This window comes from Battus philenor, unplaced genomic scaffold (assembly GCF_028537555.1).
Source record: "Battus philenor isolate CCGP_79_NKW_IND1 unplaced genomic scaffold, ilBatPhil1.0.hap1 SCAF_18, whole genome shotgun sequence".
In the NCBI taxonomy this organism is placed as follows: domain Eukaryota; kingdom Metazoa; phylum Arthropoda; class Insecta; order Lepidoptera; family Papilionidae; genus Battus; species Battus philenor.
In genome coordinates this window covers 12,056,047-12,072,415 of record NW_027181680.1, presented here as the reverse complement: position 1 = coordinate 12,072,415, position 16,369 = coordinate 12,056,047, and the positions used below count along the sequence as shown (strand labels likewise).

Here is a 16,369-nt window from a genome sequence, read left to right as displayed (position 1 = left end):
ATATATATATATCTATGTATATATACATACTTGTATAGTAATGGTTTATATACTTGGGAGATGGATGTAAGGTTTGACATTGACAGGGAATGTCAAGACGTCTGTCAGATTTGCAATGTACGACGAATGTACTAATGTTTTTGTTTAATTAAATTTCTTTGTTTTAATTAAATCTTTTCACTACTTCACCTACACACGGCAGCATTCGACATTGTGATCATTTATGTATCTATTTCTATTTCTCTAACTGCTAAATTACTTGAATGTAATCACGATTTGCTTTTTTTTGGTAAAATAATATTTAAAAAAGTCTAATACAATATCAACTATAACAAACTTCACTCCAAAACCGTGCAGCTACAGCCGGGGACTCTATTCACACTTTTATTCTATTGCGTATAAGGTCGATTTTACTTTGCAAGAATTATACACGATTCTATTACCTACAATAATACTAAAGCGATACTATATATTCAAAGCCTATGCCAAGCTCACATAAACCAACGTTTATAATTGTAAACCAGTTTAACATAAATTTGATCATCACATCGTTTCAACCGAAAGACCGCAATGTTAGACATAGATCACCTCTCCATCACTCCTCCCAAATTTCTAATAAGTCTCAGCGTCTTCCAACTGCTTTATCACCTGTTCACTACCACATAAACTTACGAATCCGCTACGCTATATTCTTTCTCTCTACGAATCTTCTTAATTCGATCTCTCAGAGAAGTCCAAAGCATAATCCTTTCCAAGGCTCTAAGAGGTTTTCAATGAGGTCCGAAGACACAGGAGGTGCATTACCAGCCCCACAGATTCAAAATTGTTAACAAAATATTTTTTTTTGAAATAAATCATCACCTATGAATCTTCGGCCAAATGTCAACTTTTTTTGACAGCTGACAACTACTCTGTCATTTACAGGTTTCGCGGGTTTGAATAGAGCACGGTAGACAAATAGCCTGAACTTAGTTTTTATAGCAAAACCTGAAGGCTCCTTCGCGCTAAGCTTAGGCTTGGGCCGCTATATACCACTCGCTACTTTATTATCGGATTTTGAGGTCGCCGAGCTGTTACCTTGTTTCGGCGGACGCTACATATAGTGACCCACAAGAGACTTCAATTTGGACGGTCAAAGTATATTTTTCATCAATTGATGTCTATATTTGAAAAACTATTGTCCGTATGATATACAGGATACTTATGTAAGGTTCTTTAGTCTCGAGATAAGTCAGTCCAGCTAAGTTGATTTAAGCTATTTAACGGCAACGAATGGAAATAATCATAAGTTACATATCGCTATTAGGTAAACCGACCAAGAAGACTGCTCAAAGTTATTTAAATGACACTTGTCAACTTGTGTAAGACTTCTCTTTAACAATATGTTTGTTGGACGATAGTCGAAATAAAATCAAATTAAATAAACAAAATAAAAAAAAAAACAGAAATTTAGATATGAGAGCAATAATTAGTATAGATTACCGAAACCGCTATACCGCGCCTTAGGAAAGCGCGGCGAAGGGAAAAATTAGTGTCGCGATACGGAGCTGACGAAACTCTACCCGTCTCACCGCGTATATCGGAAGAATGGTGTGTTAGATAAGGAGATATAGATGAATTTGAAACGTAGGTGGTGTTAGCGTCGGCGGCGTTAGAGCATAGCGAAGCACTGCACGCCCAGAGCGAAGCGGCACCTGCAAAGTACTCACGCGCGCGGTTCAGGTGGTGCATGGAGGGCGAGGAGCAGGGCGGCTGCGCGCGCGGCAGCTTGTCGAGCCGCGTCATGGAGTAGGCCCTACCTGGCGCGCGCGGGGCCGGCAGCGTGGGCACCAGGTCCGTGCGGCGTCGCGCCACGGACGACCACACCACCGTTGGCTGCCGATCGGGTTCGTCTGCACACCGGGAGGACCAATATTTATCTTTACATACTTTTGTTACCCCATTACAAGCGCCGCCTATATATAACATCCACGCGACGATCCGTGTGTAGGAATGTCGCCAATGTACATAACCTACACGTAAACTTTGTAATAAAATAGGTTAATTGTATGTAATAATGCTAAAAGCGAAAACTTGTAATGATCCCTTGATGTATAAGTCGCCTGTTAAAATGTAACTAAATTTTAAATTTCCTGAAGGAGTAAAAATAAAATCAAAAAGTTAAAAAAAATTAGAATCTTGCAAGAAACTTGAGTTATAGCATTCTCACGGTTATATTTAAGTTATTATATAACCAAGACGAATGTAAACGAAGGAACAAAAAGGGAACGAAAGATTATGTGAATGAAAAAAGAGGAAGGAGTGAATGAAATCGAGGAGAAAGAGTGCGAAAATGAGTGAATAAATTATTTAGTAAAGACTGCCGCTGTGAATCCAAGACAGGAGTTGTAAGAGAAGTACAATGTAACGTTCGTGGTACACGGGACCAAATCAGACTGAAAGCTAGCATACGATATTGTCCAATGGGTGTCCTAAAAACATTGCGCTGTGAAAGCTTGACACCCTACAACACTTTTGATCCTAATTTCACAAATTGTTTGTTTTAATCAGCATTACACTAATGTAACACATGTTTATTTCCTATATAATATTTAATAGATTAGCATGTTCCACTTCAATAGTTGTTTCCGCCCATAGACAACCACTGCAAGGCGTATGCCTCTCCCAAAGATATGAATAGGGCTTTTTTTCTTCTTTCTTTTTTTTCTTTTCATTACTATAATCGGCACTTGGCGGACTGTTTGATGATCGGATTACGGTATTATGGTACGCGCAAAGACTGCTGCACATCCTTTCAAAACTTTTTTGTGAGTATTGGCGATTAATACTGTATAAGTGTGAATTATATAACATTGTATCCTTGGAATTGAACACGCGACCTACTACACGGAAGTCTCATTCCTCTACCGCTGAGCAACTACTGTTCTGATGGCAGCAACTGGATGATGGCCGTTGGAACCAAAAGGTTCTAGAGTGGTGACCCTGCAGGTCCCCCACAAGGTAGACCGATGACATAGATAAGAGACTCTGTGTTTGGCAGTAATCGGTGTAACATAACTCCTGAAGATGCCCCGTGAAGGGGTGAAACACGTGTTGAGTGATTTGACGGTGGCAGTTGTGTAGTTCGCATTGTTTGCCGCGCGCGCATTTGTCAGCGGGTTGGCGGGCGGTGCACTTTGTTGCACGACTACCACTGCATGTGCGGAAGTGGCTAAATATTGGTCCTTTTCTTACATAGTTAAGATCATCGTGGCGATTTTTGAGAAAGCCTTGCAGTGGACATTCATCGCCTGAATAAGCGATTGAAAAGAAGAGTTTTTGCAATCATAACATAATACCTCTAAGTTAATTAAATTCTTTCTAATCAGTGTACATAAGTTATTGCTACAGTTTATTTCAACTCAATACACAACACTGAATCCCTTCAAATCTTCACAGCGAGCAATGAGTAATATGTCGCTTTTATGTGCATATACATAAAGATTATTTTCCTCTGTATCCTCGATTTCATCATTTCTAGACAGCGGCTTAGCAAGGCACGTGTGAATAAGAAATATATACCGTATGTAGTTGACTTAGGATATATATTTGTTTGTGGATCGCGATCTCTTGCGGTAAAGATGCGGTAATCCAAAGCAAGGACGCCGGTAAGATTAATATTCTTATATTTGCTTCGTTTGTGACAGAGAGTATGCGCATGCGCTGTTTGCGAAGCCTTGTGTTGGTAGAGATAATTTCAGAAGCGAAAGGAATAGAGATAATATTATTTTAGAAACGAAATATTATCGAAAGGAAAACGATTAAAATAAGCATTGTTTTTTAGATGCAGGCCGCTTCCAATCGGTCTTTTTGAAAATCTATATGGAAGGCCTATGTCTACCAGTGGAAACATTACCGACTGGAATTATGATGGTTCTTATTGGGTAAAACCATTTCCCAACCCTGGGCTTTTTAAAGCTTTTATGCCCCACGCCCTCTCAAATAAGTAATAACAAATAATATAAAACATAATATTTTTAACATAAAAAAATACAATTGTTCACTTAAGTGATAGGTTTTATGAAGAAATCTATAAGAAATTGCTAACAAAATACAATAATTAAATTTTCAAAACATATGTTTAAATTCCAAATAGTTTTATGAAAATTTTTCTATAATATTTATTATTTCAAACAACTACCAAATACAAAACGTTCACATATGAGACCTGGAACCAAGACCTTAGGCATCTCAAAACATGAAACCAGACTTCAAGACATCCACACGGGGCTCTCAGATATTCAATGATTTAAGAACTTAAGATTAAAATATTACTTTTAAAGACTCAATAAATACAGGCCTTCAGAAACGCGAGTAAAAAATAAATAAATTCGAATTTCAAAATAATGTAAATGTTAAGACAAAGGCACGGACGCTAATGCCTGTGGAATATAAGAGAAAAAAAGGAAAAATTTATATTGATGTATAATACACTCCATCCAAAAATGTTTTGGAGATAATTCACACCCAACGCCGACATTTTGTAATTCAAAATCAGGCATCTACATGCATTACAGAAGATTGTATGTCACACACGAGAACAAATTTTGCCTTACGAAACTTAACCTTTAAATATAGCAGTAACTTGTTTTTACTTACAGTAACTTGTAAACATCAGTCCTTGGCAGCGAAGAAATTTTAAAAATATTAATGAATCATTATGTACATAAAATTAATATACACAAATGTCCCTATCAGTCAAAACTTAATAAGAAAGGCGTGTAAGGGTGTCGTTGTTTCAACCTGTAGGCGCCCATTGCAAGGCTTATATAAGATATTTATTGGGGATATACCATAATCTCCACGATTAGCCGTGTGGTATTATGGTACGCAGTGGTCGATGCTGACTATCCTCTGGAAATTATTTGTGAGTAGTGGCAGCTCTATATAATTAATTCATAACGTGTGAAATATATAAGATTCTATCGCGGGAACCGAACCCGCGACACCTCTCATTCGTCTATGCTTGACTACCAAAATTATATTAGCAATTACTTTCGTAAATCAAATAAAAGCTATCACTCTGAAACATGTTATATTCCTTTTTATTGGACAGCGAAAGACTAATTATTTTGACAATATAAAGCCTGTTGCTAGCTGGTTGATTATAAAAAAACATGTATAATATTTGTTCAACAAATTCAGGTAACACCATCATCATACTTTACGCAATGTTTACTTTATTTTTAATATCACACAATAGCTTTGTACCTTTTTTTGTTAACCATGACTTCAAATCCTTACTTTTTCATTAATTCTTTACCTTTTTTACGAATATATGTACGAATTCATACTGCAATGGCATGATTTAAAAAACAAAATACAAAATCCATTTTTAATTTGCCGATACAACACGTGACGCCTTATCACCACGATTTCGACTTGACGTTGATTTGATGATGAGACAACTTGGTATATACCCTCTTACGCACAGTGTGCCTTTTAATTTGTCTCTCTATATTCTAGAGAGAATATAAGTAAAGTCAGATACTTCAACTGTACTTTCAATGTCAAATAAACATCTCACTCCAGTTCTAACACAAACAAAAGTCGGGCGCGTACTTGAAGTTGTAATAATACAATAAACGGCATTGAAAAATTCCTTATAGAAACAGCCAGTATGTTTACTTACATTACAAACGATACTCAACTCTAGGCAGTTTCAAATAAGATCGAAATTAGCACAATGGTAGATTTACCGCAAAACTACACAGAAACAATAGAGACGTGAACGTTAGCAATGACCTTTTCTCAGCCATATCGTCTTCAATATATATATAGCACACATACATACCTCATATAAATATACGTCTATAAACGGCTGAAAATACAGTAATCCCCCCCATATGTATATCTAATTGACCTGGCATGCACTGCTGCCCATATGGCATATGTAGATATCGCGGATTTGAATCGGCAGGTAGCAAAGAGCGCCCAAGAAGCCTTTTAAAGCGAAGCTCGAAGGCTCTTTTGTAAGTATTTTTCATTAAACTTAACTATTTTCATCTCTCTCTCTCTTATCTTCCCAATTACACTTTTTTTTCCCTCTTTTATCCTTCATATTTTCTATCATAATCACAGCATTTATTTATTTTACATTCACGCATCGCCCACCCATTCTTCCCCACTTTTTTTAAAAAATTTTATTTTTCCTTAATTTTTTTTTTATAAAATACTATCATAGTTCTCTCATTTTATATTTCATCGCATTGGGCAGGCCGGCGAGCTTAGATCGCTTCGAAGGATACTTTGGGGGGCCTTTTTAAAAATACGACAAAAGGGCAAATGAAAATCGATGATTGATAAGAAGTTTTACCTTTGTTATCAGTGTCGGACGTGTCCAAGTGGAGGGCCGAGGCTCGCCTCGTGAGCGGCGCAGAGGCGAACATCACATTCGTGGTTGATGCAGCCCTGAAACACACGCAAACCCTGACATCAGACTCTGTTACAATCACTTCAAGTGTCTGTTAGTTAAGATACATTCCCGAGCATCTGTGTTAGGTATGCGTTCGATTCACAATTGTTAACGAAAAAATTAATAAAAAAAGCTGGTGAAAAATAAATAATAATCATAAAATAAATATAGATCCTCCATCATCAGTTCTGCGTGCTATGTGTTAATAAGCCTGGCTATGTCGGTGCTTATTCGATCCCGATAAATCCCGAGATCAGAAGTGATAGACCACGTTTCTCTACCGTTGGCTTACCACCCACAGCGACAGCGACATTTTGCAGCGATGCTACCGCGTGTTATCCATACAGTCTCAACTGTCGCTAGATATGTGCCCTAATCTATATAAACACAATTCAGTTATAAGATACAAATGCGATTCAGTAATGTCATAAAATACCTTCGATAGCTTCCCGTTGAGATAACATTAAGTTGTCTTTGGTGCTACTCTGCAGCAACCGAAGCTTGAGCAACGAAAGCAGAGTCTTTATTAGACTTGCACCTATTTAATAATGAGATATAACTTCGTCGATATAGCGTGACAACGTTTAAAGTACTAAAAACTTGCATTCTTGATTCCCTATTCAGGCGCCACCATCCCCCCATTCTCTCCCCGTTGAAATGCTACTAATACGCGACAGCATTGCTACAAAGCTGCCATGGGTGAAGGCCCTAATGTCAAATTGAACAATATGTTAATATTATATATTATTTAAACTTACAAAATTATAATTGTGTCTTGAATACACTTAAGATTATTTTGAAAATACCCACTTAGTTATTTAAGAATTTTTTTCATCTACATAAATTTATATAAATAATCTAACTTTAAACTTAAAGTTAACAATAATAAAGATCAAAGGAAAAATTGAACATTTGAATGTGAATCGAACGTATCAATATCATTACATTAACCCTTTCCTTACCGCAGTTCGGTCCGCCGAAGTTACGCTACTGAACCGGGAATGTGCGCCGCGATTTTCTCATTTGTGTTACATATTTAAATATTTTACTGGTGTATTCATAAAAAATAAAAGTTAGAATAATTATTAGTAATTTATTTGGGTGTGATAAATCTTAAAACAGCGATCTACACAAGCCCAATCCACATTACAAGGTGGATCCCGGCTAACTCCGAACTCCGGCGCTGGTAACGAAAGGGTTAATACTCCAAAATTACGCAGTCTTTGCAAACACAAACATATGTTAGTACTTAAAAACATATTAAACATACGTACTATATCCATTTGTGCTATGCACATATACATTTGCTATTTAAGTTAGTATCTAAGGATAGAAGCTGAGATTGGAAAATCAGATGCATATTTAAGTTTATGTGTTGCCTTATTATAGAAAGCGCTTCTTTATCGAATAAATTCAGAGCTATTGGTTGACTATTGATATTTATAATTATACTCTGTTAAATACATAAATATTTTTTTAAATTCTCCATTTTGATTTTGTTAATTTATCTATTAGTAGTTCACCGAAGCCGCCTCCATAATTTGTAAGCTTATATAACTTTAAGCAAGTGTATGCATCTGAATATCCCATACGTATTGTGTGCACTTTACTACAAGCAAATCTAAATAATCGTAATCTACAAAGCCAAAGAAAGCGTTCATGCAAAGTCATTAAGGGCTAAATTTTGTCAATGGCAGTAGATGTGAAAAGATTCTTACGGAAGTAAAAGCAATGACGTCCATAAATAAAAATTATGTCGAAGTATGAACCTCAAATTCAATCCTACTTGTGCCCATACGTGTATGTTTAACCACTAAGTCACATTGTTCTTAATTTGCCTGTAGAGGTAAATGAATTGACAATATTTTTTATAAAGTGTATTGCATTGATACAATAAGTTGGACGAACTAAAAGTATTGATATCTTCACTGTCGCATCGTACACAATTAAAAGTTATTTATTTAGAAAATTCTTTCCATGTAACGCGGGTAGACCGTACAAGGTTGGGCACCTATGCCTCAAATCATTTACAGTAAAATGAATTTATAAACGTTAAGCTATTTGTATCGTCTAATACAGTGATTCCCAACCTTTGGTACGCTTGTGGTAATGGCAAGTGTGAAGAAATTAAAACTTTATATAAACAAAATTATAATGTATTTTGCCTACATTACATTCTGTTTAAAATAAGACAACAGTCAGATCTATAACTAGATATATTTTCAGAAATAAATACGAAGGTATCAGAGTGCTTTTAAATAAAAATTAATTAAGATGTTTGAGAAGTGGTAGCCCAATGGCAGAGGGCGGCTACTTGCGATCGTAAGTCGCGGGGTTGAATTCCGGGATATGATGTATAATTCACACTGTGTACATTAATTATATATAGTTGCCACTGCAAACAAATGAGTTTCCTGAGGATGGGCATCAGTGTCCTCTGCGTACCACAATACGACAATGCTATTGTCAACCTCCCTGCCAAGCGTGGCGATTATGGTACATCCTACCCCTTGATGTCTTTGGGGGAGGATTATACCTAGCAGTAAGTGTCTATAAGGCACAACAAGGTGTACAGGATATAAATAATACATAATATATATATATATATATATACTAGCTGATCCCGCAAACGTTGTTTTGCAAAAAAAATATTGATATTTTAAATTAGAAATAAAAAATAAGGGTTGATCGTAGAGGGGTGAAAATTTATGGTTGTATTTATTCTTGTATGCTGTATCATAAAAAAATAAAAACAAAAAATGTCGTTAAAAAAATATTTTTTTTTAAGTGTGAACAACCTTTATCACTTAGGGGTATAGAAAATAGATAGTAGCTGATTCTCAGACCTACTGAATACGCATATTAAATTTGGTAAAACTCAGTCAAGCCGTTTCAGAGGAGTTCAAGTTCAACACCGTGACACGAGAATTTTATATATTAGATTTATATATATACATAAACATATATATATATATATATATATTATATATATATATATAACTATAAGACGTAACTTGGTGTGCAAATGAGGTACACAATTAATGCAAAAGGCTACAACAAAACGCCATACGCGGCGAATTATAGCCATTGTCTGTTAGAGACAATGAACGCTGGTGTAATGTCGGAAGGAAGGTGACGTCACGGGGTCTTTGGACCGTGCTGTAGGCTCGATGTTATAATGAGACAAAAACAAACTAGTGTTAGGTGATATACATACTATTATATACTAAGGCATATCAAAGTTGATATATATGGACGATATTCAAGCCATTATATACAGGGTGGGTCGCTAAAATTAACGATTGAAAAAAAATATAGATAAAAATTGTGTATGGGATTTTTAAAGAAAGTAAATAAAACGTGTAACCATCTACACGCACAACACCGCTGAAAGGTTATATATTAAAAATAATAAAACAATAAAATAAGTAAAGGTAAGAAAAGGAAAATTGTAAACTATGTGGTAAAAGAATTGTTTAATCATAAATATAGAAAAAAGTAGCAGTCCGAAAAGAATAATCAAAGACTAGAGGCGATTTAAATATTGAAATATAAAATGGAATGAGGAAAAATTATTAATTTAAAATTGTTCCTGTGTACCCTTAGACATAGGTTTGTACGAGACACCTCCAAAAACGGGGGCCATAAAAGAAAATGAAACGCACGCACGCACGCACTCCTAGAATTTAGATCGCCAATACACGAAAACTCACTGGCACATAGCTCGTGAGATACGGGATTATTATTGACGTAAACGCGGTTCTTGAGAAAACACGAGAGAAAAATCGAGTGGTTTTAGATCTGGGCTCCGGGGAAGTCCCCTCGTTGCGACGAGGGGGACTACCAGATATCTCCGGATCTCCTATCCAGATAATTCTAGAAACAAAATTACGCAACATTTTTGTGTAGAAATTAAATTTTGTAATTGGCACGCTTTTTTTCGTGGGGGTAATCCTGCATGGGATACCCCTCCGCTGGGGGGGGGGGGCAACGAAAGGGTTATGCCGGTCTGCTAAAACCCCTCGATTTTCTCCGACGCTTTTTGTTAAAACTACGAGAACACTTTCGCGTACTACCGTAGTTTCATAGGCGGTGGCCTAGTGCCTCAACTCCTTAGAGTAGGAGTCTCTCACTTGTCAGAACCAGGACATACGTGCGGTGGATCACCTCGAATCCGTCGCCAAGGTCATGGTATAAGGGTTGGAGAAGGACGCGGTATAATACCCTTTGAAGTTCAGGTGCAGATGAGCTCAGATGTTCTTTCTCTCTCTCACTCCGCAGCTTATATTTGGCACGCCTGACCCATCTAGTATTTTAACGCTAACAATAAGGGGAGCCAATACCTACGCGGTTGTCAAGCCTTCCTCCTTTTTAATGTCAATATCTACTATCCGACGTGGACTGAAGTATTTATAAATGACTAGCTGATCCCGCAAACGTTGTTTTGCAAAAAAAAAAATTGATATTTTAATTTACAAATAAAAAATAAGGGTTGATCGTAGAGGGGTGAAAATATATGGTTGTATGTATTCTTGTATGCTGTATCATAAAAAAATAAAAACAAAAAATTTCGTTATAAAAAATAAAAAAAAATTTTTAAGTGTGAACAACCTTTATCACTTAGGGGTATAGAAAATAGATAGTAGCCGATTCTCAGACCTACTGAATACGCATATTAAATTTGGTAAAAATCAGTCAAGCCGTTTCAGAGGAGTTCAAGTTCGAACACCGTGACACGAGAATTTTATATATTAGATATTTAAAAATATCGACATCGTAAAGAGCATCACTGCATGTGTAGTACTGGCACGTCGACATAGCGCAACTATCGATATGCGTACAGAGAGCGGGCGCAGGCTCCGAAGTCAACCGCGGGCCCGCATTGCGGCAACGCATTTTAATTATCGCAGCCTGCCAAATCACAATTTTCCGCTGCAACTGTAAACGAGCGAATTTTTCTCATCCATTAAGCAACTAGCTTATTTCCGCGGGTTCGTTCTTATGGCGTTCACTTTTTAATTACACAAGACCACCGCTGATCACAAATCCATCATCATGTCAGTCAATAGACGTGTACCGTAAGGTATAATTTTTTACACTTATTTTTTTAAAAAACCTTATGTTACAGATATACAACACTATGCATTTACTTTTAAGTGTAGTATTTATTTTAAGTTTCAAGTGGTATGCTGCAGTTTTACATCATTATGCATTTAAGGGTTAAGCAACTAACATATTTCCTCGGGTTCGTTCTTATGGCGTTCACTTTTTTTAATTACATAAGACCACCGCTGATCACAAATCCATCATCATGTCAGTCAATAGACGTGTACCGTAAGGTATAATTTTTTACACTTATTTTTTTAAAAAACCTTATGTTACAGATATACAACACTATGCATTTACTTTTAAGTGTAGTATTTATTTTAAGTTTCAAGTGGTATGCTGCAGTTTTACATCATTATGCATTTAAGGGTTAAGCAACTAACATATTTCCTCGGGTTCGTTCTTATGGCGTTCACTTTTTTAATTACACAAGACCACCGCTGATCACAAATCCATCATCATGTCAGTCAATAGACGTGTACCGTAAGGTATAATTTTTTACACTTATTTTTTTAAAAAACCTTATGTTACAGATATACAACACTATGCATTTACTTTTAAGTGTAGTACTTATTTTAAGTTTCAAGTGGTATGCTGCAGTTTTACATCATTATGCATTTAAGGGTTAAGCAACTAACATATTTCCTCGGGTTCGTTCTTCTTTTAGCGTTCACTTTTTATAATACAAGACCACCGCTGATCACAAATCCATCATCACGTCATTCATTAGACGCGTACCGTAAGGCTTAAACCTTACCTACACATCGCCAAAATGACCGGGACATCATCAGCGCAACTAATGGGAGGACAGCTTGTCATTTTGTGGCCGTCATTCAAAATCTTTTGGCTCCAACGTCCATCAGTTGCACGAGCGATCTGCCCAGCCTTCTGCCACTTTAGATACAATTATTCGAAACTAAGTCGTTTAACTTGATTCTTTTCATTGAGACTTACACAAGCTATAAATATTTTCATGTTTTTTGGGTCTGGTTCTAGATTTATTGCCTCTTAATGGCATTTACTGATTCTACTGAATTTAATTGCTGTTAGCCTTGACGTTATTTAGGTTACTTAGCTCGACGGCTTTTTCGGGACTTGGGCGGTTATATCAGATCACTTAATCACTTTGGTACGGTGCTTGTCGGTCACAAAACCATGCACACAACGAAGGGTCGACTTTAGTCGTGAACCAAGAAATTTGAACCAATCTCTGCAATTACATTTTATTATAATAACAGTAGATGAACGTAATGCGTATATGTATCCGTTGCTAATGCAGATAAACTCTCATCGCAAGAGCAAGACGGGCAATGTGGCGGAATGTATCAACTATAATCGACGATGTAAGTGGTTATGCAAACAGTTCATGGCGTGTCCTGGAGCAAGTACCTTCTAGAAGGATCTCGGCTAGGGCTATTACTCAATAGCTTCGTTAAGTTATAATTATAATACTTGAGGTAGTGCAAACACGCACGATGACAATACATTTTGAATTTTGCTATGAGACTTTATTTTAATTTCTTTATCTATTTTGGTATTAAAAATAATCACGCTGTCTCTACGTATAATTGAACAATACAATTTTGTACACGGATATTGATATTATAGCAGATTAAAAATCAAAATAAACTAGAACGGCTTCCTTGTCAAAATTTTCCGTTTGCAAACATCGATTATTACATCGATATCTAATCGAGTTCTCGAAAGTTCTGATATAGAGCAATATACGAGAGGATATAGCCGAGTAGCAGTGTTATCGATCCAATAATATACATTCCGCTTGTTATCGGCAGCTGTATCAAGATAAGATGAATTTTTGTAGCCTACAGGTCGCCGTGCTGCACGACTGTACGAAGTCCAGTTCGTATTTCGTACTGTCATTGACAAATCCCATGCCACGTATACGCCCCATACGACCCAGGCTGCACTTTCCTTTCTGGCCATTTGCAATTCTCCTTAAAAAGCAAAAGAATATAGATAACTTTACATCACGTATGCGTGTACATAATACCTATTAAAATTTATAACTTTTTCCCACTAATTATAGCTTTGCAGCGTTGATAAAGAGTAAAGCATACGTCCTGATAGATTTTTTACTTTTTAAAGTGTGTCGTATACGCCCCATGCGGCCTGAATGGAAAATCTTCAAAAACTGCCTTGACACTGAACTTGTTAATTTACTTGTATCCAATTTTCTCAAGTATAATAATAGCGAATTAGTGAAAACCATAGACCTAGATGTATGTATATATATATATATATATATATATATATATATATATATATATAAAAGCCCCAGGACAAAGACCTTTCTAAAGATTTCTAGCAGGACCTTCTGTAAGCGGTCTGCATCTAGTCTTCCGACGACGTTAACAACGTTATACCTGGATGTCCTAGATGCAGCAGAGCGGTATTCACTTCAATATCTTAAAGTGTCATGAGATATCTGTTCTACGGGCTGCCACTTTAAATTACTGAAAAGTTAAGCGGTTTAAAAAACCAAGAATCATGATTGTATATAGTGTTGGTTCATAATCTTCTACCTATTAACTGTTTGCTGCCAGTCTTGAGGGCACTGCGTGAAATACAAACATAAGTAGTATTGCAAAGATAACATCCTTTTTATCTTCTAATTATTTTTTTCTCTATTTTCTCTCTCATTCTTTCTTTTTTTTTATTCTTTCTGAGGCAATTGCAATCCAAGTTTACTTGATGTTTTTTTTTATTATTATGTATTACACTATATTTATTATTAGTATATATGAAAAAAGTATGTACATGTGTATATGTAAGTTTTGTCTATATGTACAAGTAAACTACCAGTTATATTATCCTCTACTGTTTCCGTGCTATGGTGGTCTTTAAAAAACGCCACGTGTGATAAGATCGCCCGTTGTACAATCTCGTTGTCTTCCTTCTTCTTTTCAGCCGATAGACGCCCACTGGAAGGCACAGGTCTCCCCCAAAGATCGTCACGATTACCTGGTCGACCTAGTCGGGGTCAAGCAACTTATGTCTTTGCTGTTATGCAATTTTTTTTTCCTTTTTTTTTCTTTACCGTTTATAAGACATCGCCGTTGAGTAGTCGCATTTTTAATTATCTCGGAACGCCAATCATTTAGCGACTTAATATCAATCATATCACAGAACTGGCCATCAACAAATTTAATATACAAAAAAAAAAATGCAGTGGCTTATCAATAAACATTCCATTTTCAAATCCAGTACACAAACAAACATGTTTTCGTATTCCGAACAATCAGCATAGTTGAGGGTACAAAGACAAACCGGCAACGCAAGACATTCGCTCGGGGCATTTTCCGTTCTATTTATAAGCAAATCGAACACAGCTTGCATTTCTAGACTGGGAAGCTATTTGGGTCGAATGGCGCGTAATTGAGTATTCACGGGCGACTCCCGCAATGTCCTGCGTCCCGGCACAGAGTAGCTGACCACAGAGTAATTATTTTATTGCTTTTTTTTATTTGTTGGCATAAATGTAAGCTGTCATCCGGCTGGTATGTACCGAAACTTGATCTTTTTCATATTGAGCCTCGCATTTTAGATTTTTTTTAAATAAACGTCAAACCATATTTTAAGAACAAAGTGTAAAGTGAAATCGTCCTTCTCGCGTCATGTTCATTATTGATGGATGTTATCTCTAGGATATGGAGCAATCTTCGTCTCCACTAGTGGTCGACAAAGTCAGACTCCAGAGCCGCATGTGGCTCATTGGCTCCTTAAGTTTTTATTTTATTCCTTGTATCAACACTGTTTTTTTTTTTATTTGAGTTTTTGTAGATTATTATTGATATTGGCAACCATTTTCAATACAATTATAGTACAAACTGCTGTTTTTGAATTACAAATATTGACTCAGTATGTATAGTGTTGAGGAATATGCCACAACTTTTAAGTTCACGGACTCTCTAAATATTCGATGAATCATGGCAAAATGAGATTATTAATTGAAATATATAAATCTAATATCTGACGCGTCGCTATTCTGTGCAAATGACTAACACCGCAGTTCGGATATGAAGCAGTACGAATACTGTAATCGTGTTTAAATACGCAGCTTGCTGTTGCAAAAGCAGTCATAGTGTTGACGACATAAGGATGTTTTTATAACGAACACATTGTATTGAATTTTGGCCACGCACGTCTAGTGATCACATGCGAAATTCGATTCCTATATTCGATTTACGAATGAGTCAATGCCAAAAGTATTAAAATATTCCAACGCTATTATTTAATCACATAACTTATTTGGACGGAGGAAATCCTGCACTACACAGGATGATTAGTTATAGATGTAAAAGCTTTAAAACTGTGAATCTATACATCATTTGCTGTCATTTATTGTACGGTACTACAGCCTATTCAAGAATAATTTCAGAAATAATTAATAACGTAACGATAATATAGTAAAAAATATCATTTTTTAAATTCCGAATATAACTTGTTTATTATCTGTCCCTGAACACTGACTGCCAAACTTATTATCCTATCGTATGTGAATAAAAAAAATATTGACATAAATTTCAGAGTGAACGTTTTATACATGGTGATTGGTGAAAAAATGTACTTTTTTGACACATGAACTATATATGAGCCGTTTATTTTGAAAGTGGCATAAGTCACTTTTAAAAAAAAAAAAAAAGAGTTAATGGCAACACTAAATACTCGTACAATTGAACTGTATTTTTAAATTTTAAAAGATATATCTACTTAAAACAAAATGACTTATCTCCCTTTCAAAAAAAAAAGGTCCATAGATTATAGCTATATACATTCACTTCTTTAAGA

The 16,369-nt window shown here is 36.0% G+C and overlaps 1 protein-coding gene across 8 annotated transcripts in view; it reads right to left on the bottom strand.

Moving 5' to 3' along the window:
- LOC137920126 (ensconsin-like) overlaps nucleotides 1-16,369 on the bottom strand; it is an 87,527-nt gene that overhangs the window by 17,248 nt on the left and 53,910 nt on the right. For 7 of the 8 annotated variants that reach the window (XM_068763353.1, XM_068763354.1, XM_068763360.1 and 4 more), the window contains 2 exons: nucleotides 6,356-6,450; nucleotides 1,710-1,892 (listed from right to left, as the gene is read on the bottom strand). In XM_068763353.1, the coding sequence (XP_068619454.1) occupies nucleotides 1,710-1,892; nucleotides 6,356-6,450 (278 nt within the window). The remainder of the gene's footprint in view (nucleotides 1-1,709; nucleotides 1,893-6,355; nucleotides 6,451-16,369) is intronic. The other variant, XM_068763358.1, reaches the window with a different exon arrangement.